Genomic DNA, 21,795 nt, shown 5'->3' on the forward strand with positions numbered 1-21,795 from the left:
ACCCAGAGAACACATGTTGAATGCTTTGAGAGCGAGTGTTCATCAGAAGTAGAATTCAGTTTTATCGATGATTAGCATCTTCTCAGAGGAAGTAATATTGAAATGCGGGAGGGCTGTTTTTGAAGCAGATGGGAGAACACTTGATGTGGTCAGGCAAGAAAGCAGGGCACAAAGCAGTGTGGAGGGTGGAGCTGTAACACAGAGCTCTGTGTTTTGGTGAGCGTGTTGTACTTTAATAAGAAAAATTTAAAAGGAGGAAGACCACATGCAGGTTCAGAGCTTAGGAGGTTGCCCATTAGAGGTTAGCAGTTACTTCTGTGTGGTGGGAGGTTCTGGGTGATGTTCATGTCTTTCTGATATTGTCTCTCTTTTTTTTTTTTTTAATATATTTTATTGATTTTTTACAGAGAGGAAGGGAGAGAGACAGAGAGTTAGAAACATCGATGAGAGAGAAACATCGATCAGCTGCCTCCTGCACATCTCCTACTGGGGATATGCCCGCAACCAAGGTACATGCCCTTGACCGGAATCGAACCTGGGACCTTTCAGTCCACAGGCCGACGCTCTATCCACTGAGCCAAACCGGTTTCGGCTGATATTGTCTCTTAATCTTTAAATATCCAGTGAACATTTTTAGTCCCGAATATCGCAATTGTGCGGTCTGGTTTTGGGGGGTGGTGAGACGGGGACCACCAGACTTTGCGAGCTTCTTAGAAGCTTCGCGACAAAGGAAAACGGTCTGACCTTAGAGGGGTGGCGTTGATGGGATTGACCTGCTGCAGCAGATCCTAAAGACGATTTTCAAGCTTAACCATCGAGAAGGGAACGGAAACGAAGCAGCGTAAGAATATGACTTGGTGACTCCAGGGATGGCTGGTGGGTCTCCCCGAATGAGTGGCCAGAAGGGCCTGCGGCCGTTCTCAGAAGCCCCAGCCCGCCGTCTGGCTGGAAGCTGCTGGCAGCTTTTAGGATCTTGCAGACTCTGAAGGTGTATTTAGCAAAACCAGGTGGCACAGCTGCTCCCGCGGTCATGGCTGCATTCACAGGTGGCATGAACGAGGGCCTCAGACAAAATCCAAGGGTCGGGTTTTTTGTTTTTCAGCAGCATGGACTCTGGGTCTGGTGGGTGCTGTGGTGCCTTTGATGACACCTGGTGTGTGGGAACACAAGTTTCACCTTTGCCGATGCTAGTGAACATGGGGAGGTGCTTTGCCTATCACTAAGTCAGTCAGTATCTTTTGCAGCTTCTAACTGGTTAAGTCTTCACTCTCCCATGGATTCACATCCTCATTTTATTTCCTTTTCCCTCAGATACCTTGCCCTCGAGGTTTCTTCTGAAAACAAGCAAACCCAATTATTCAGTCACTGTTTTGTTTCAAATAACTCTTTAATGCTGAAAACTGATTGAGTGAATGTAAATAATTATTGATTTGGGTAAAATTTCAAAATAGTAAAAAAGTTGATGCCACACACACACACACACACACACACACACACACACACAAACACAAACTCTAGCCCACAAAGGATACTTCTAACCATTGTCCTGGGATTTAATTCAAGGGGTGGGGTGAGTGTGGGGATGGTGCTATAAATAAATCTCACTGCAGCACCTTATACTTTTCCAAACAGTCAACCTTTGATCTCGCATTTGGGCTTCTGAGGCACACAGAATGGATTTGGCCACCTGCAGACATGCTTTATGTAATTTGAGAAGATGAACTTGGAAATAAAAACTTTTAAATGTGACTGTTCTTATTCTCCCAACTCTCTCTAGACTGTACCACATACTTGAATCCAGTGGGGAAGCACGTGATTGCCGATGCCCAGAACATCACCATCAGCCAGTACGCCTGCCACGACCAGGTGGCCGTCACCATTCTTTGGTCCCCAGGGGCCCTTGGTAAGTGGTCAGAATGGAGTCCACCGAGGTGGCCTGGGTGGGTAGTGCCCAGTGCAAGGGGCCCAGACCTCACGGCCTCCGGGGGCCAGGCAGGTCTTGAAATGAGAGTAGCTCTGGTTGTCTTGGGCACGGACACACCTCCTACTTTTATGCTGGGCATGTTCACGGCTCGACGCTGTGCCCTGTGGCTCCTCTTTTGTTCCCTTGGCTGTGAATGAGAGAGAGATGGGTTTGAAACGTGCTAGTGTGTGAGTGATAAATGGCACAGGCCTTGCTTGGCCTCTGTGTCTCAGCCGCAGTGGGAGGATGGGTGGCCCATCCAAGGACGTGAAGGCTTTGGCATCCGGCATTAATGGTCTCTAGCCTCGCAGATGTGTGCAGGCCCAGCTTTGGCACATTTTGTGAGTTTTCAGGAAAATCCCAGTTTTCATGAGAAACCATGAAACCAACAATTTTTAAATGTTGGCAACGAATTGAATTTTTATTTAAACCGTGTGGGCCAGAGAAACCAAACTGAAAGAACGGACGAGGAAAAGCAAACCCACATTATCTGGCCAGACTCAGGTTAGGCCCACGCTGCTTGTCCTCGTTCAGGAATTGCTGGTACCCAGCAGAGGATGGCGTAGTTGAATGTGGGGCTTGGAAGGGTCCATTTCTTGAAGTTGGCCTGGGTCTGAACCCAGAATCACAAGAAGCCTTCAGCCCTCACTGAGCCCCAACTTCCCCATCTGTGAAGGGCAGATGACTGCCCCTTGGTTTGTTGTAATAATTTGAGACACACATACAGTCCATTTTTTAGAGAGAGTTCTTAAAAAAATTGTGGCTATTGTTATCATCATCAGAACCTGGTCCTTTGGCATTGCTACCCAATCTTAGTATTAAAAACAAAAAAATCTGGCCAAGGGAAAAGTAAAATAAAGTCTGAATTTTAAAATCTGAATGGGATAGATCTCAGAAGAACCAGATTGCAGGAGAGGTGAGTTGAGTGCAGGGAGAGGGAGGATGAGTCAGACCGGTGGGCCTGACTCACGTATCCATGTCAGTACTGCTGGGTCTGAACCCACTGGGTTTCCAAAAATAACATTATCTTAACATTTAAAGATACAAACATTCTCTGTGGATAAAAGGGAAGTGGTCGCTCCATGTAAGGCTAAATGGCTAAGGGGTTGGCCTGATGAGTTGCAGGCTCCCTCTTTAGGATGAAAGGAAGAGATGCGAGTTGGTGGTAGGAAACCAATGTGGCACAGTGTGGCAGAAGGTTGTAGTTGACCTGCATGATGATTTGGCCGGAGGGCAGGGGTGCGGGGCCTGGACAAGTCCTATCTCTTTCTGTGAGGTTTTGTCAAGGAAGCTCTTTGGGAGCCAGAAAAACATACGGGTTAAGAGTATTCTGGTTTGAGTCCTACCTCTGCCATTTAATCTCCTGTGTGACCCTGGGTGAGTCGTTTAGTGTCTCCACACCTCAGTTTCCTTCATCAATAAAATGGGAATAATAATACCTTTTATCTATGGTTGTTAGGAGGATTTAATGACTTAAGTAATGGGAAGGGGTAAATAAGTTCCTGTAAGGCAGCGGTTCTCAGCCTGTGGGTCGCGACCCCTTTGGCGGTCGAACGACCCTTTCACAGGGGTCGCCTAAGACCATCCTGCATATCAGATATTTACATTACGATTCATAACAGTAGCAACATTACAGTGATGAAGTAACAACGAAAATAATTTTATGGTTGGGTCACAACATGAGGAACTGTATTTAAAGGGCCAGAAGGTTGAGAACCACTTCTGTAAGGGAAACTATCCTATAAAATTGCCAAACATTATATAACTACAATTCTATATAATAAAAGGGTAATATGCAAATTGACCGAATGGCAGAACAACCAGTTGCCATGATGCACATTGACCATCAGGGGGCAGACGCTCAACGCAGGAGCTGCCCCCTGGTGGTCAGTGTGCTCCCACAAGGGGAGTGCCGCTCAGCCAGAAGCCCTGAGCCAGGCCCATGGCTGCCTGCACCCAAGGCAGTGCTAAGGATTTCTTACTGTGGGGAGTGAGCCTAAGCTATCAGTTGGACATCCCCCAAGGGGTCCCAGACTGTGAGAGAGCGCAGGCCGGGCTGAGGCGACCTCCCCCTTCCCCCCCGTGCATGAATCTCACCCGTACTAGAACTCTAGTATAATATAAATGCTAATAAAATTGTGATAAAGGTGTTACTGTGATTTAAGATTTACATTTGCTGTCTCCTATCAGACTTGGCAGGTCTTTTAAAAATAAGGACTAGAGCCCTGGCCAGTGTGGCTTAGTTGGTTAGGGCATCGACCTGTGCACCAAAGGGTTGTGGGTTCAATTCCCAGTCGAGGCACATACCTAGGTTGCAGGTTCGATCCCTGGTTGGGGCACGTACGGTTGGCAGCCAATTGATGTTTCTTTCTCATATCGATGTTTCTTGCTCTTTCTCTCTTTACCTCTTCCCCTCTCTCTAAAATCAATTAAATAATAATAATAAGGACTAGAACCACCCACTCCCACCCTGTACATTAATGTAATTAGTTACATTAATTTTTATATAATTGTGACATGTATGCTCTTTAATCATATTCATTACCTGGCTTTTGTTAAAGTAGTAGTTCTAGGGGGCATTGCATGAATTAAATCTTAATATAAATTATAAGAATTCGTTAAAAACAATTTTGGGGAGGCATGGCTGGCATGGACCTGGAGGTCAAGGTTTGGTTCCTGGCCAGGGCATATGCCTGGCTTGCAGGCTCGATCCTCATTTGGGGGTGGGACGAGCAAGGAGGCAGCCAATCAGAGATTCTCTCTCATCATTGATGTTTCTATCTCTTTTCCTCCTTCCTCTCTGAAATCACTAAAAATTTAAAAAAAATTCTGGGGAGGAGGAATCGAAAAAGTCGAGTTCCATGAGATCTACTGAATAATTGCCGGATCTTGTCAGTACATTTGAACCTTGGGCTGTCTGTCAGCTGGGTGTCACCCCCTCAGGAAGCTTTGTACTTGAAATACAACAGTTTCTACCTGCACACACTATGTGCAGACTCCCTAAAACAGGAAGCTCTACCTGTCGCTCCTTTGCCCGGCCCACCATAAAATATGTGCTTTTAATCAAAAGGTTACAGGATTGGAGAACCTATTTGAAAGAGAAAAAGATTTCCCTGGCCTTTGCCATCCATCTTTTTCCCACCTGGTTAATTGCATCCTGTGTAATTACTTTGGCCCTGGGAGGGGAAGGGTTGGAAACTCTCCTTGTCTAGTGTGCAGAAAGAATGCGAAATCGATATCGTGCCTATTGAGGCCGGCCGGGGGGACCTCCAGCTGCAGTTGGACTCCTCCAGTCTCCATGGGATACAGAGCCCGGTGCTGGCTCTTGTGGACATCAGAGCTTAATCCTTTTGAAAGCATCTAGTCCGACGTGTAGCGGGGGAAGCTCAGGTGGCGGGAGGCTGGGCCGGCGCCTTTCAGCGGCGCTGTGGGCGTCTGGGGCCTCTGTGCTGCACACACTGGGCAGCTCTTGGGTGTCTGCCTTTCAGGCAAGATTAGAGCAAGAAGCGCTTTGTAAATCCCCCTGGCATTCTCGCCCTCTATTTAATCTCAAGCCTAGGAACCCCTTGGGTGCAGACACACACTTTTGTTGGGAATTTTGTATGTTGCTCATTGAAACATGCCAGCAAATACAGGACTACAGTTTAAAGTGGAAACATAGTTTGGGGAGAGTCCCTAGTCAGCCTGGTGATTTATCAGTTGAATCCACCCTGGCTAATGGCCTAGGAATTATGTATTTCACTGCAGACGTTTTATGACCGATTGTGACTTGAGTCTAAGTGTTTGAACCCTGCGGTCACAGAGGCAGTGGGCGGCTGTGACCTGGCTGGCTGGATTGGAGGTTAGTGAATAGGACGGCGTGGCAGGGAAAATCACCTGGCTGTGCCGGACGGATGCAGAGTGTTTTTCCTTTCTGTGAACTCAGATGTGCTGGCCAGAGTAAGAATTCCTTTCATTGCTGTGTAGGCGGACAGGACAATAATCTTGGAGGAAGGAAAGCGTGTTCAAAAGCAAGTAGGTCCACCTTTAATAGAAGCATTCTGCTTTGCTTAGGCATCGAATTCCTGAAAGGATTTCGGGTAATCCTGGAGGAGCTGAAGTCGGAGGGCAGACAGTGCCAGCAACTGATTCTCAAGGACCCGAAGCAGCTCAACAGTAGCTTCAAAAGAACTGTGAGTCGCACGCGGGAATGTGCTCCTGAAGACCATTGTTCGGGGGTCTGAATGGGCTATTCAGAGTCTGTGAAACCGGAGAAGGGGGGCTGTGGGGGCCGCCCCACCTGCCCAGGTGGGCGACAGTGGCGGGCAACACTGCCAGCCGCTGCACACTCCCGAGCAGCCTCCAGCACCTCTGCTGGTAAACACGTCGCTCGGGTTACGCGCGGACAGCCGTCCCGGAGGTGGCTTTGTGCTCCCGGGAGTGTCTGTGGGCGCCTCCCCACTGTCTTCGAAGTTCAGAGTTAAAAGCTCTGGCTTCCTTGCCAAAGAACAGACGGCATTGTTGATCCTCATTTTTGGTGAGGGATCCAAACCTAAACTGGATCCAGAAAATACAGCCCTGACTTCCTCCTTCCCTGGCACCCGTCCCCAGCGCTGGTGTGTCCGGTGACTGAACGGGAGGACCGAGCTCTCTCGGGTGGGTGGAGGGTGGGTCATCTCTCCATGACGTCACGTGTGTTTTTGTTCCCTTTCAGGGAATGGAATCTCAACCTTTCCTGAATATGAAGTTTGAGACGGATTACTTTGTAAAGATTGTCCCTTTTCCTTCCATAAAAAATGAAAGCAATTATCACCCTTTCTTTTTCAGAACCCGAGGTGAGTTTGGTCTTCCTGCCTGGTTCCCATGGTGACACTTCAGCTTTTAATTTTCCACAGATATGTGTTTAAGAACCCACTAAATACTGGTCTGAAACCAGCATGGTGCAGAGAAAAGCATCCAGAAAAGCAACTTTTAGAATTAAAGTTTGGCCCAGGATGCTGCTGGTTTTAAACCATTTGATTAAAAAATTAGGAATAAGCCCAGCTGGCATGGCTCAGTGGTTGAGCCTTGACCTACAAACCAGGAGGTCAGGGTTCAGTTCCTGGTCAGGGCACAGGCCCGGGTTGTGGGCTCAGTCCTCAGTGCGGGGCTGCAGGAGGCAGCTGATCAATGATTCTCTCCATCATTGATGTTTCTATTTCTATCTCTTTTTCCCTTACTCTCTGAAATCAATAAAAAAACAGGAATAAGAAATATAAGTTGGTTTTGGGGTAAAGGATGAAATGATTTCATTTTTTGTCATCAGGAGGGTGGCCTCTGCGAGTGATTGCCTGTCGTTTTCAGGGTTAGATTAAGAAAATTAAGCAATGTTCCTGAGATCGCCTCTTCCTGGAAATTTATTTATTCTTTCTACTTATTTAGCATCTATGTGCTAGGCCCTGTTCTAAATGCTTTCCAAATACTAGCCCAGCTTACCCTGTGATGACCTTGAAAGAATTTAATCTTACCATCTCAGTAATGAGGTGTGGCTCACTCACAGAGAGGTCAAAGGGCTTTCTGGAGCTGGAACCCCAGAAGTCTGACTTTCAGACCCACGCTCTCTAGCCCTAACCATGCTGGTTCTCTTTGCTTCCTGGCCTCGTCTTCCATCTGCTCTGCACACGGTGTCTCCATCTCCCTGAACCGCTGCTTTGGTGGCGGCCCCGAGGGCTGCAGCAGCTCTCTCTTGCCTTCCTGCCAGCTGTCTGTCTGGCATCCCAGGCTCAGATGCTCCGCACGCCCTCCTGTGAGACCTGGTTGCCGTCCTCCTCCTCCGTGGTGCTTTTACTCTCGACTCCAGTCCTCGTCAGCGTTCCCTTTGCGGAGCTCTTACTCTGGCTGTTTTCTCTAGTCTATGCAGCAAAGTTATCTATCTATATCTATCTCTATCTCTCTCCCCCCCCCCCCCCACATCGCTCGCTCTCTCTCTCTCTCTCTCTCTCTGCCTAAGCGACTGTTACCACCGAACTACCAGAACCACCGGTCGACCAGTTGCTATGACACGCACTGACCACCAGCTCAATGCAGGAGCTGCCCCCTGGTGGTCAGTGTGCTCCCACAGCCAACCTCCTGCACCCCTACCCCCGCCAGCCAGCCTGCGGCCCCTCCCCCCCACCGGCCAACCTCCCACGGTGCCTACCCCTGCCGGCTGATCCCCCCAATAGGCCCCAATTGGGGGGCCGGCCAGCCAACCTCCTGGGATCCCACCTCTGCCGGCCAGCCCCCAATAGGCCTCGAATGCCAGCCAGGCCAAGGGACCCCACCCGTGCACGAATTCATGCACTGGGCCTCTATTTTATAATAATTGGCCTCATTTTCTTTTTTAAAAACTTTTTTTTATTGATTTCACAGAGGAAGGGAGAGTGAGAGAGAGAGAGAGAGAAACATCAAAGATGAGAGAGAATCATTGATGGGGATCAAGCCGTAACCCAGGCATGTGCCCTGACTGGGAATCAAACCACAACCGATTCATAGGTCAATACTCAACCACTGAGCCACTCCCGCCAGGCTCATTTTCTTAATTAAATAAGATTCCATTGGGAAAAGACCATTAGCACCTAACAATATCTCTTGATATCTCATACATAACAACCAGAGGATCCAAAGCATGTGTTCATGAAAACTTGCCTAAATCAAACCTAGCATAATTTTTCAAAATATATTTTTATTGATTTCAGAGAGAGGAAGAGAGAGGGAGAAAGAGATGGAAACATCAATGATGAGAGAATCATTGATTGGCTGCCTCCTGTATGCCCCACACTGGGGATCGAGCTCACACCTGGGCATGTGCCCTGACCGGGAATCGAACCATGATCTCCTGGTTTATAGGTTGTTGCTCAACCACTGAGCCATGCTGTCCAGGCAAGTATGATTTTTATTGATTTCAGAGAGGAAGGGAGAGGGATAGAGAGATAGAAACATTGATGAGAGAGAAACACTGACTAGCTGCCTTCTCACCCCTCCCCCCCAACCCCCGCACTGGAAATGAGCCCACAACCTGGGCATGTGCCCTGATCAGGAATCGAACCGGTGACCTGGTGCATGGCTCAGTCAACCACTGAACCACCAGCTGGGCAAACTTGGCATAATTTAAGATTAATTGTTCCCATTGGAATCATTGTGTCTATTTGGATCTGAGGTGGAGGCAGGAGATGTGTTTCTCTCTCTTTCAGTACAGTGACCTTGAGACTGCCTTTGGTTTTCTTGGAATTGTATCGACCTTTTCCAGAGGGTTCTCCTTGGGTTAGCAACATGGCATATTGAACTAGCTGTTTGGCTTCTCTCTCTCTGTGTTTTTATTGCATTGAAATCATTTCAAAGTATTGGCTTTGATGCCTGGTTTTCAGCATGGATGCTACTACTCCTTAGTAAATGCCTGATGTCACTTTTAGACTCAGTCAAAAGGATTTTAAATTAGAATGCTAGTGAAGGTTAAGATAGGCTGAGACAGTTAACAGGCTCACTTCGATCTCCTGTGCCCAAACACCTCCACAGAAGGCCAGGGCCACCATCATTTCTGTTGACAGCGAAAGCAGGCTCCATGTGGCAGTAGCATGAACACTCCTGCTGCCCTTGGCTGCTGGCCTTGAAACTACGTAACGCTTGGCAAGCTTTTAAAATCTGGGTGACTTTGTACTGTTTTCATTTGTTTGGCATAAAGTGAACTGCATTAATATTTTTGTATTGTACACTTTAAGTTTTCGTAAGATACAGCTGAACTGCACTGAAAATCAGTGTTGAATCTATGTATTTAATACTCTTTCCAGCAGCACCCAGTGCCACCTATTCATATTTATTGAATTGCTGGGCACGAAAAATGTCAAACTGTCCTATAACCAAAAATGTTATCTCTGTTAACAGCCTGTGACCTGTTGTTACAGCCGGACAACCTGGCCTGCAAACCCTGTAAGTATAGCTGTTCTTGTCAGCGTGTCGCCACCCCGGTGGTGTCGGGTGGCCTTGGGGTGCTCACTTGGGTCCTTTCTCCTCCCAGTCTGGAAGCCTCGGAACCTGAATATCACCCAGCACGGTTCGGATATGCAGGTGACCTTCCACCACGCGCCACACACCTTTGGCTTCCGTTTCTTCTCTCTTCATTACAAACTCAAGCACGAGGGACCCTTCAAGCGAAAGACCTGTAAACAGGTGGGCCACTAGGTGCACATAACGGAACACTCCGTGTTTTAAAGGTGACCCCCGAGGCCCTGGAATTTGGATGGTTCAGCATGAGCACTGGGTGCTGCTGACTCTCAGCAGTTGGTAGATATTCCAGAATATTATCACTGGGTATGTCGCAGACCATTTTGCCGTCATCCCTCACTCCCCAGTTACCTGCACCCCAGCTATCCCGGTGGTGATGGAGCCTGGTAAGGATTTTACCAAGGAACCAAAGTAATGAAGCATTTCTAGTTTGTTCTGTATTTCAAATATTAATCAGGTGCTCACTGTGTGGCAACCGCCAAGCTTTATGCTCATGGAAACCTTACCCCCCTGTGAAAGAGGCTGCCGTCATCCCCACCGTACAGATGGGGAACCTGCGGCCACGCAGCTCCAAGTGGAAAAGGACATGTGGTAGCCATGCCACTAGCATTTCAGTGGCTACTGACTTTTTACACACGGGCCACGGTTAAGCTGAAACTCGGTAACCAAGTTCTTACACTGGAGGCGGTCAGAGGGGGTGGGAAACGTGTCGTGGAAGTTCACAGGACTGCAGGGTCGCCCCCGAGAGCCCCGAGAGGTGGTTAGTGGCGGTGGAAGACCCCAGCGTCTTCCTGGGCATGCTCCTGTGTGTGTTCAGTTTGGCTTTCCTGCTGGCTATCACCTCCTTTGACCTTCTGCTCAAGTTAAAATTATGGCAAATAAAATAAACACAAACACGGGCAGGTAATGTCTCTCCCCACCATTTTATTAAGTAAAATTCTAACTGTATAGTTTCTTTGTTTTCAAATAAAATATTCCTGCTGAGGGCACCACCAGCTAAGTGTACAATATGACAGGGGTCCCAAGCTCTCCTAGGCCTTTTATCAAAGTGAAGTTCAGATACTGAGGCAGATAAGCACAGTTGCTTTCTGATCTGATTGATGGCTCCTGAAAAAAATAAAAAGTTTATATGAGATCTTCAGTTCTGGGGGAAGAGAGAGGTCCTGATGACCTTCATCTAAGAAGCAAGTTTTAAAAGTATTGTTTCTTTACAGGAGCAAAACACAGAGACAACCAGCTGCCTCCTCCAAAATGTATCTCCAGGTGATTATATAATTGAGGTATGTATAACTCAGGAAAGCCCTATTAATTCTACAGAATGAGTCCAGTTCATTTAAACCCCAACTGCTTACAACACTAAATTTCAAGCCATTGAAGGTGTGCGGTTAGATTTTTACATGGTCCTTAACATGCTTTTAAAAAAGTTTACATGAAATTGATCTTTGATTTTTTTCATTAAATATTTCAAAATAAATATTTTTATGTGACCATATAGTCCACATAACCATGATTTAAAACTTCTATATTCCCTCTTCCTTACAAAAGTATATTTTTAAAACTTTAGCTTTTAAAGTGTCTTGTTTTAGTAATAAAACAGCAAAGCAAAAGCTATGCCTGTTACATCTGCCTATACTTTTCTAGGTTTCTGCTGACGTTGTTCTGTATAAATTTACATGAGTTCTAAGTTCCGCTTAAAAGAGCATGTAAATGATAGAATCTTTTTCTTTTCTTTTTGTAATTTCTTTTCCAGTATCAGACATACTACAAAAACAGGAGTAAAAGAAAAATAGAAAGAGAAATTAAAAATTGTCCATAGCCTTTCTATTCAGAGACAACCAACATGTCTTAACATTTTGGTAGAAACACTTAGTTCTTGCATTACTCTGGAGCAATATGTGGTTTTGAGCAGACACACCCTCTTAAAGCATTCAGTAAGATCAGTGGTTAGATGCCATTTCAGTTGAAAACTGTTAGAACGTGGAATCACTAGCTGGTTTCGTCAATGAACAAACAACCTTTTGATTCATGAGGGAGTCACGACTCTTGACTTGGTAGAGCAGAGATGTGTCTGACCACTGGTGTCCACCTCGGCTGGTGGAGGATCACAGGCGGCAGCCCTTCCCTCGCCCCGTTCTCCTTCCTCCCGCCCCGCACTGCCCACAGATGACAAAAGCATGAAATCTGTTGAGATGCTATCACTTAAAATAATAATATAGCGTCCTCTGTTTTGCAGCTGGTGGATGACACTAATACAACAAGGAAAGTGGTGCATTATGCTTTAAAGCCAGGTAAGACTGTTTTGTTGGAAACGTTGGCTCTGGACTATAGTACACCAAGGTATCTGAACCGAATGGTTTACAAAAACAAAACACAACAAAAACTTGAGCACTTCTCTCGTAAGGGCTGTTCCATCTCATTTGACTTCCCTCCACTCTAATGTGGATGCCTGGGAGATCAAAGGCAGTGTGGTGTGTATCTTCTGGAACTAAATAAATAGTCAATTGTCCTCAGAAGAAAAGCGGTGGTGGGAGGTTTCCTTAGGCAAAATTCTCACTCAAAGGTATTTACAGTTAGCAGACTAACTGTTGAATTGTTTCTTCAAAATGAATCCTTTTTAAAATTACCAAACCAATACTAGAGAAGGTGGTCAAGGGATCCTGGAACCTGTTACATGGCTTATACTGCAAAAGAAAACACAGTTTCTCTTTGAAGCTGTTATGCTGCTTGAGTTTAAAAGCCTTCCCTTTGGAATTCCCCAGTGCATTCCCCGTGGGCTGGGCCCATCAGGGCTGTTGCCATTACGGTGCCGCTGGTCGTCATATCGGCATTCGCCACGCTCTTCACCGTGATGTGCCGCAAGAAGCAACAAGGTACGTGGGTGGTGGTCCCCACCGGGGGCCGGGCCCGAGTGCTCGGTCCCTCCAGGTGGGCATCTGGGAGGCCACATAGCTCCTTGTACTCTGTGTGGAAGTGTCGCCTCTTGTTTCTTGAAGATAACGTTAGGCCCCCAGTCGTAGGGAACAGGACAAAGCACTGCTCATAGCTATCAATCTTATCTTCTTTTCCAATTTAGAAAATATATATTCACATTTAGATGAAGAGAGTTCTGAGTCCTCCACCTACACCACGGCACTCCCGAGAGAGAGGCTGCGGCCGCGGCCGAAGGTCTTCCTCTGCTATTCTAGTAAAGATGGCCAGAATCACATGAACGTTGTCCAGTGTTTCGCCTACTTCCTCCAGGACTTCTGTGGCTGCGAGGTAAGGAATCTCAAGTCTCTTACCTTTGTGGGGGCACATGTTCCGTACCCTCTCCTGGCCACCTTGTCCCTGCCTCCAGGCCTCCTTAGGTGGTAGCTGCCCTCCAGCAGTGCCTGGCTTCCAAATTGGGGTCAACCTCGCACTCTTCTTCCAGTGTCTTCTACTCATCACCAGCACTAAAAGTTTTCTAATGCTCGGTCTGTCCCCGACACACTCCTGCTCAGAAGCTGTGAGTGGCACCCCCCCGGCAGGAAGTCCTATGGGGACAAATGGCAGCTGCCTTGGGAGCATGTGGTGGGGTGGGGAGAGGTGGTCACTCGACAGAGCAGTGGAAGGTCAAAGAGATCAGGGCAGGAAAAGTAGCAGGTTTGACAATTTGGGGGAGCTTTGCTAAAAAGGGAAAATAATAATGCATCAAGGGCTCAAATGGTCTGCTCTGGTTTGATACTGTTCTTCTGAGTTAAGCTATTCATATGTAGCTATTCTATAACGATATAGTGTTAATCTTAGAGCGAAGTTTGAAGCTCTCGTGGACATATTTCTTGCAAATGTAAGAATTGTACAGTGATTATGTAGTTGGGTTATTTGTGCCTGCTGGCGGGTTTCTCAGAATCTCTCCATGTGGTGAGGCTGCCCCCTAATGTCAAAAAACGTATTTGCAAGGCTGGCCTGGTTTCCCAATGCAGAAAAGTGGAGGTTGGCAGATTAGCACATGTGCTGAAAAGCAACAGCAAACTAGCTGGTGCCACACAGTCTTCAGATACAGACAAACCCCAATTTTGTGTAATACTGTAGAAAATTTGGAAACTAGAAAAATATGACCAAAAAATGGCCAGTAATCTCAACTTGGAGAAACGAGGAATGATGGTTAATATTTGGTGTATTTTCTTCCAGTCTTTTTCTGCGTAGATGAAGTCATACACACAGTTTTGCATTTTGAATAGGTCAGAATTATTTTCTGTCTCATTTTAATAATTTTTACACAATTAGCAGCTTTATGTAAACTGCAATTTTAAACAGCCACGTGGTCCATGTTATTTCAAATTGTTAAACATCTCAGTACTTCAATATTGCCTCATTTCTAATGACTTTTCAAAGACAGATGCCTGGAAATGGAATTGCTGAATCCAACATAGGAACATTTTAAAAAATGCTTGGTATATAATCCCTTAGACTTTAGAATTTATAATGTTGGAAGAATTAGGGCATGTGTAAGACAATTCAGGATTATTTTCAGCAAGTGGATAGATAGATGTTGAGGGTTTCTTCCCTTTGGTAACACTGTAGAGCAGAAGGCAAAGTCATTTCAGATCCCCTTCCCCCTCAACAGACTGTGGCTTTGTGTTTGGGCATAACATTGGGAATTAGTTTCTGAGCTATAGAAAGGAAGAGAGCCCTAGCTAGTTTTGCTCAGTGGATAGAGCATTGACCTGCGGACTGAAGGGTCCTGGGTTCAGTTCCAATCAAGGGCATGTGCCTCGGTTGTAGGCTCAATCTCCGGCCCTGGTTGGGGCATGTGTGGGAGGCAACCAGTCGATGTGTCTCTCTTACATTGATGTTTTTCTCTCTCTGTTTCTCCCTGTTCCTTTCATCCTCTAAAAAATCAGTGGAAAAATATCCTTGGGTGAGAATTTAAAAAAAAAAAAAAAAGGAAGAGAAAGCTACACTTGCCAAGAGATGATTTCAGTAGAATCAGATGAAAATGGTCTGAGAAGGTGAAGCCCTCTGAGGGGGCCTGGTTTTCTTCTCCCATCCTCCATCTCCCTACCAGACCCCCTTTGGGTCAAAGGCCTTGTATGGATGTGACCGTGTAGACCCCTGTGCAGCCATGGTGGGAAGTGCCGGTCATGCCTGAGTTAGCCAGAATGGCCATGTTACTGTAGTTCACCCTCCTCTCCAGCCACTGAACAACTGGTAAGTAGCATGGCTTTGAGATGGCTGGGGAGGTCCTCTTTGTCAGTCATACTCTGTCAGTCATACCACACCCAACGTTGTGGGTTACTATGGCATCCAGACCTGAGCCCCGTTTCTCAACTCCCTTTGGGGGTCCCTCACCCACGTCCCTCCATCACCTTCCAGCTTTCTCTCTGGGACCTGCCCCTGTGTAGGCAGCCTCACTCATCAGGTAGACCAACCCCAGGGCCTACGTTTTCAATGCTCTGCACCACACTCGATCAGCCCCTCCAGGGCCTCACAGGTGATGTGTGACTTAGGCAGGTTGCTAGAAGCTCTGTGCTTCTGTCTTTTCACCCGTAGGACAGGAGTGGTAATGACCCCACCGTATGCTAAACCGAGGGCATGATGCAGACGGTCTGTTAGCTGTTCCTCCGGGCCAAGTAATTGTTAGAGCTGCTGATAATGATTAAGGGAGAGATGATGTGCCCTTTTTTTCTTTTCTTTTTTTTTTTAGATATATTTTCATTGATTTCAGAGAGAAGGGGAGAGGGAGAGAGAGATAGAAACATCAATGATGAGAGAGAATCATTGACTGCCTCCTGCACACCCTCCACTGGGGATCAAGTCCGCAACCCCGGCATGTGCCCTTGATTGGAATCGAACCTGGGACCCTTCAGTTCGCAGGCCGGCGCTCTATCCACTGACCTAAACCAGCTCGGGCTGAGGTGCCCTTTTGTAACAATCCTTGCGCCACACTCCAGGCCGTGTGAGTGAGAGCGGGTCCTGTTTTTCCAGGTGGCTCTGGACCTGTGGGAAGACTTCAGCCTCTGCCGAGAAGGGCAGAGAGAATGGGTCATCCAGAAGATCCACGAGTCCCAGTTCATCATCGTGGTCTGTTCCAAAGGCATGAAGTACTTCGTGGACAAGAAGAACTACAAGCACAGAAGCGGCGGCCGCGGCTCGGGGAAAGGGGAGCTCTTCCTGGTGGCCGTGGCCGCCATCGCTGAAAAGCTCCGCCAGGCCAAGCAGAGCTCCTCGGCGGCGCTCAGCAAGTTCATCGCCGTCTACTTCGACTATTCCTGCGAGGGAGACGTTCCTGGCGTCCTGGACCTGAGCACCAAGTACAAGCTCATGGACCACCTGCCCCAGCTCTGCTCCCACCTGCACTCGCGAGACCACGCCCTACCGCGAGCTCATAACCTCCCGCGAGACCACGGCCTCCCGCGAGCTCATAACCTCCCGCGAGACCACGGCCTCCCGGAGCTCGGACACGTCAGCAGGAGGAACTACTTCCGGAGCAAGGCGGGCCGGTCCCTGTACGTGGCCATCTGCAACATGCACCAGTTCATCGACGAGGAGCCTGACTGGTTTGAGAAGCAGTTGGTGCCCTCGCAGCCTCCCCCGCTTCGCTGCCAGGAGCCGGTCCTGGAGAAGTTCGACTCGGGCCTGGTGCTGAATGACGTCATGTGCAAACTGGGGCCCGAAAGTGACCTCAAGGCTGAGGTACCGGCCCCCGGGTCACCAGAGGGGCAGCAGCTGGGCCCCGACGAGGCCGCGGAGGCCGTGGGCGCCCCGGTCCTGCAGCCCCTGCTGCGCGCCGGGAAGGCCGTGGGCGCCTCGGGCATGCCGCGGGACTCGGGCATCTACGACTCCTCCGTGCCCTCCTCCGAGCTGTCTCTGCCCCTCATGGAAGGGCTCGCGGCGGACCAAACGGAAACGTCCTCGCTGACCGAGAGCGTGTCGTCCTCCTCGGGCCTGGGTAAGGCGGGGGCCCCAAGTGCCAGTGGGTCCGATCCCGTGCAGGCCCAGCGTTTGCTCCTAATTCCGAAACCCGTGAAAGTGTGTTCCTAGTTTGGGTGCAGACCTGTTCGGCAGTGAAACCTGACGGGAGGTAACAACTGCGTTGATAGATTCAGTGGATCCCAGGTAATGGGCATGTTCACAGGTGGGAGCTGATGCTAAGTTAAGGTGACCTGCCCAGCTCCATGTCATGTAATAGACAACATGTGCACTGTGCGCCCTTCCTAAACTCCAGAAACATCCGAATCCCAAATGCAGTGGTCCCCAGCAGTGTTAGAGGAGCGTCCGGGGGCCTGGATCTTCGTGGGGACTTGCGCGGTTCACTATCCCCACGTCTTTGAAGCCACATCTGTTGAACCTGGGTTCAGGGGTGCACTATTCGCCCCACAGCTCAGCACAGGCTGCAAGCAGAGCCCAGTGGGAGGCCCCATTGCCCCAGGGAGCCCCTGCAGGATGCCTGTCATCCTCACTGTGCCTGTGACTAGCTGGAGTCATGCATGCAAACCCTTGACTCTCAACAAGGGAACTGGGACCTCTTAGCAGCTTGAGCTGGTTGGCATGCCTGCCTCACTTGCCCAAGGCCTGTAGTCCACACCCCGGTCCTGCCATGTTCTGGTCTGAGGGCCCAGCCCAGTGAGGTGTAATGACCTGTGTCTCTGCTCTCTCTTCTTTCCTTAGGTGAGGAGGACCCTCCTGCCCTTCCGTCCAAGCTCCTCGCCTCGGGGGTGTATAAAGCAGAACCCGGTTGCTGCAGCTACACTGGTGAACTCCACGCAGTCGCCCCTTTGTAACAAAGCGGAGGAGTCGAAGCATTGCCACTTTAGCTGCCGCCGCTCTCTGGTTCCCCAGCTCACCTCTCTGGTTGTGTAGCCCACTTGGAGCTGAGGATGGTTGGAGTGGAATTCGTGCTAGTACTTGTTCTCCTTGCCCTTCTCCTCGAACAGATACGTTGGCAAAGTCTCCAATTTTCTAAAACCACATGGAGCTCGGAAAGGCATGTCCATAAGATTTGACAACAGCTGGCCATGGTAGGTCAGACCTTGGGTTAGAGCCAGTCCTGGGAGGTAGAGAGGAAACATATAAAAAGAAACAAGAAAATACCTGCACTGATCGTTCAGACTTAATTTATCTCTGCAGACTTTGCCTATTCATTGTTGGCTACTTTGATTTGAAATGCTTTGTAGAAAAAGCACTTTTAATACCTTCACAAACACAGAAATCAAGTGTCAGTCTCTCCGGAACCCGTGTCATTAGAGATGATACTCCTGTCCACTTTAGGTGTGGAACTTATGATGCCATGGTTGTTTAAAAGGTCAAGAAGGTGACTGAATATATAATCACCTTTTATAAAATGAGTCTTCATGTATTTGTGGGTGGCATGGCCGGCTGAGGTGGGGGCTGCAGGGCCAGGATGACTGTCTTTTGTCTGAGATGGGCTGGTCAACATGCAAAGGCACCAGAGCTCAGCTCCCAGGACCACCTCTGGGTCCGAGTAGCATCTTGCGAGGGCCCGATCTGCCTGCCGAGCTTTCCTGGGCTACATGTACTGCGCTGTATCAAATGCTGGTGCCTGGAATTTTGTTTTTGAGAGGCCGATGCACAACTGGACTGTAGTACTGGAAGTTGAGGTTCATGTGCCATTTGGCTTCTGGTCTAAAAACTGTGTCCAGAACATTTGGGGTCAGAATCCACTGAAATACCGCAGTGTGTGGAGGTGGTGGCCAGTTAATCTGCTGAACTGGTTTTGACTAATGACAAACCTCTTTTTAAGAAGGTGAAAAGGAGGGGACTGTTCCAAAGACAAATGTGCTCTTCAGATATTGTCTAAAGAAGACATGGGACCTGAAATCATGAAGTTCTTGAATCTGAAAGTATTCTCCCCACAACCCAGCCTGTGACTCATGTTTCATTTTGTGTTTCTTTTGTACTCACCCAATGAAAGATTTATCTCTCGTGCTCCTTCCTACCGAAAACAGCTATTTGGAGCTTAGAAGGAAATAATTTTCTATAAAAAGAAGAAGAAAATGTTCTGTTTTTATGAATGACTTCCCTATAGAATTTCTGTTTCCAAAGGGAAAATAGTTCCCTTCTCCTCCCTGTGCCCTCCGGGAGTGTGAGCATCCTTTGCCACCCTTTTCATAGATGCTGTTGGATTTGGCACCCTGTTTTCTTAGCATTTACAGCAGGGACCATGTTTTTGACTCCAGCAAAAAAGGACTGATATTAAAGGGGACGCTGAGAAACATCCCGAGGAGGGGTGGGAGGTGGGATGGGCAGGACTTCTCTTTCCAAGCACATGCTTGGCAGGTGGGGAAGGGAAAGATTACATGCTCCTGGAAAGAAGAGGTTTGTGAATATTTTTGATGCAAATGTCACACTTCCTGCTCTGTAAAGGCAGCTGGCAGCTTCTTGGGAGAAGAACGTGATTGTCTGTTCTCTGGCATCGAGTTTCCTGCAGCTGCTCTGAGGGAGAGGCAAGTGAGCAGTAGAAGTGCCTCCCCCATAAAACCAGGCTTGTTGTTGGAGAAGAGACGGCCCATGTTTGTCACCGTGAAATAGAGGACGGGCACAGAGCTCCTGCCCACAGGTGGCCGTCCTGCCATCCCATCCTCGGCATGCCTGTGAAGGACTTGCCAGCATAAGAAAATTCACTTTGGAACATTATGAGAGCGCTTTCTATTGAGACCAAATGGTGTATGCTCCAAAGGAACTATTAAGGGTCACTTTTAGGATAGATATTCAGCTTTGCTTGTGAAATGAGGCATCTGTGAGAAAGTGGCCCCAGTGACAGCATGGAGGATGGGGTCAGGGGAGCATCCCAAATGTGGGCAGAGAGCTTGCTAAGTGAACTCACTTATGAAAATGGAAGGGAAAAAGGTGCTAGTCCAAATATCAGGTAATGTTTGGATTTAAGGTTTGGGCAGTTATTGTGAAACAGTAATATTTGTGATCAACAAAATCAAACTGTTGTACACTGGGAATGTCCAACTCAGAAAAAGTTGAGAAGTCCAACTTCCTTGTTTTGCCTTATTAGTTTCACTATCTCCCACCCCCCCCCCCCCCCATCTCATCCTGGGAATGGGAATAATTGCCTTGTAGATAAAGGCAAAACATCTATTTTAAGCAGAGCTCTTTTTTTTTTTTTTTTTTTTGACTCACATTGTTCTGGACAGTGGAAATGATAAGCCAGACTTCAGATAAAGGTTCTGTAAGTCACAGGCTTTTAGACATTGAGGAAACAAGTGGAACACAGGGATGATCTCGAGTCCTTGATCCCGAGAGTCAGTGGCCTGTGGAGCTAATTTAGATGGTGTCCTCTGGACAGGAAGACAGTGTAAGTCCAAGGTGCCAGGTAACCAAGAAGCCTGCAGGTAGTTGAAGATAGGTTGTTTATCTTAACTCACAATACCCTACAGAAAGGACTTAGCACCCGACACGGTCATCTTTGCCAAGAGAGTCAGTGATCAGAGAAGTGAAAGAAAGCCCAAGTCAAGGTGTGCTCTTGTCTCAGTTCAACTACAAGGGCCACCTAGGAGAGACCGGCCCACCCACACTGTCGGCGTAAGGTACTCCAGAGGGCCCAGTGCTGGGCCTTCGAACAACACTGATCTCTAGAAGTCATTCAGATCCAGGCCCAGCTCAGTGACTCAGCCAGGTAATAATATTTTGAGACAAACAGGAGATGGGCAGCCTATAAAGTCATGAGACAGTTTTTTTAAAAAAATATATTTTATTGATTTTTCACAGAGAGGAAGGGAGAGAGAGAGAGAGCCAGAAACATCGATGAGAGAGAAACATCGATCAGCTGCCTCCTGCACATCTCCCCCTGGGAATGTGCCCGCAACCCAGGTACACGCCCCTGACCGGAATCGAACCCGGGACCCTTCAGTCTGCAGGCCGACGCCCTATCCACTGAGCCAAACCGGCTTCGATGAGACAGAGTTTTTGATTGACACATGAACAGTAACTGAAGATAGTGGCAGATCAGAAGTTCAAAATTATGTCTTTAGCAACACTGACATCTTTGGAATCCAATGTATAGTAATTTAAGTCCAGGTATGTTTGTCAAAGTTTAGTCTTACTACTTCATAGCCACATGTGTGTGTGTTTGTTTTTTTTAACCATTCTGTAGTCTCAGGTTTCCTGACTTAAGTGTAAACAAACAGGAAAACCATCTCTAAAAATGTGGGTTTATGTGATTTTTTCCAGAGTCCTCCCCCCACAAAGGGTTGAGCATCTTTTCTTAAAAAAAAACAAAAAAAACCAAAACAAGGAAGAACAAACGGCTATTTTCCTGGAGAATAACACATCCTCCTCCCCAAAGAGAGAAAACCCTGCAGCAGTCTGCAACCGCCTGAACACTAATTCAGCTCTCTTAGAGATAGGAATTACTCTTCATGTCTTTATTGGAGAGAAGTGGACAAGCCGATGTGAAGGTCATTAGACTTCTATTTTGTTGTTGAAAACTGCTACTCTTCTTTAATAGATGGTATGTCTTTAGGGGGCACCTGTGTAGCAGGCCAGGTGTAATGATAAATAAGGTGTGATTATAAATGGCAGTGACGTGTCCTCTCAGAGTTGGGGAGACGGCATGGTGGGGACCATGGTAAACTGAAGTGCTCCTCTCCTACCTACAGGCCACAGGTACTCCAGCCAATTGGGCACACAATGTTTCCTGATCTTCCCATCTTTCAGGAGAAGCTGAGCATTTGGGTTTTTATATGAAAAATTCTGATTTGTTTAGAATTGACAACTAAATTACAAAACATTTTAAAATGCATTCAGACCCAACAGAACACATGGGTGGACCTGATTTGACCCACTAGCTGCCAGTTTGTCACCAATCTCTGCTTCATAAGATTTGAAATGAAAGGCATGCA

General features: G+C 47.7%; 1 protein-coding gene across 1 annotated transcript in view; it reads left to right on the plus strand.

Moving 5' to 3' along the window:
• IL17RD (interleukin 17 receptor D) overlaps positions 1-17,996 on the plus strand; it is a 60,364-nt gene extending 42,368 nt beyond the window's left edge. The window contains exons 3-13 of the mRNA XM_081106395.1: positions 1,778-1,903; positions 6,017-6,135; positions 6,657-6,777; positions 9,842-9,886; positions 9,975-10,126; positions 11,176-11,241; positions 12,195-12,249; positions 12,721-12,831; positions 13,035-13,219; positions 15,911-16,874; positions 17,594-17,996. Coding sequence (XP_080962521.1) covers positions 1,778-1,903; positions 6,017-6,135; positions 6,657-6,777; positions 9,842-9,886; positions 9,975-10,126; positions 11,176-11,241; positions 12,195-12,249; positions 12,721-12,831; positions 13,035-13,219; positions 15,911-16,874; positions 17,594-17,706 — 2,057 coding nt within the window. The 3' untranslated portion in view covers positions 17,707-17,996. The remainder of the gene's footprint in view (positions 1-1,777; positions 1,904-6,016; positions 6,136-6,656; positions 6,778-9,841; positions 9,887-9,974; positions 10,127-11,175; positions 11,242-12,194; positions 12,250-12,720; positions 12,832-13,034; positions 13,220-15,910; positions 16,875-17,593) is intronic.
• Positions 17,997-21,795: the final 3,799 nt, after the last annotated feature.

This window comes from Myotis nattereri (genome assembly GCF_964212035.1).
Source record: "Myotis nattereri genome assembly, chromosome: 14".
In the NCBI taxonomy this organism is placed as follows: Eukaryota; Metazoa; Chordata; class Mammalia; order Chiroptera; family Vespertilionidae; genus Myotis; species Myotis nattereri.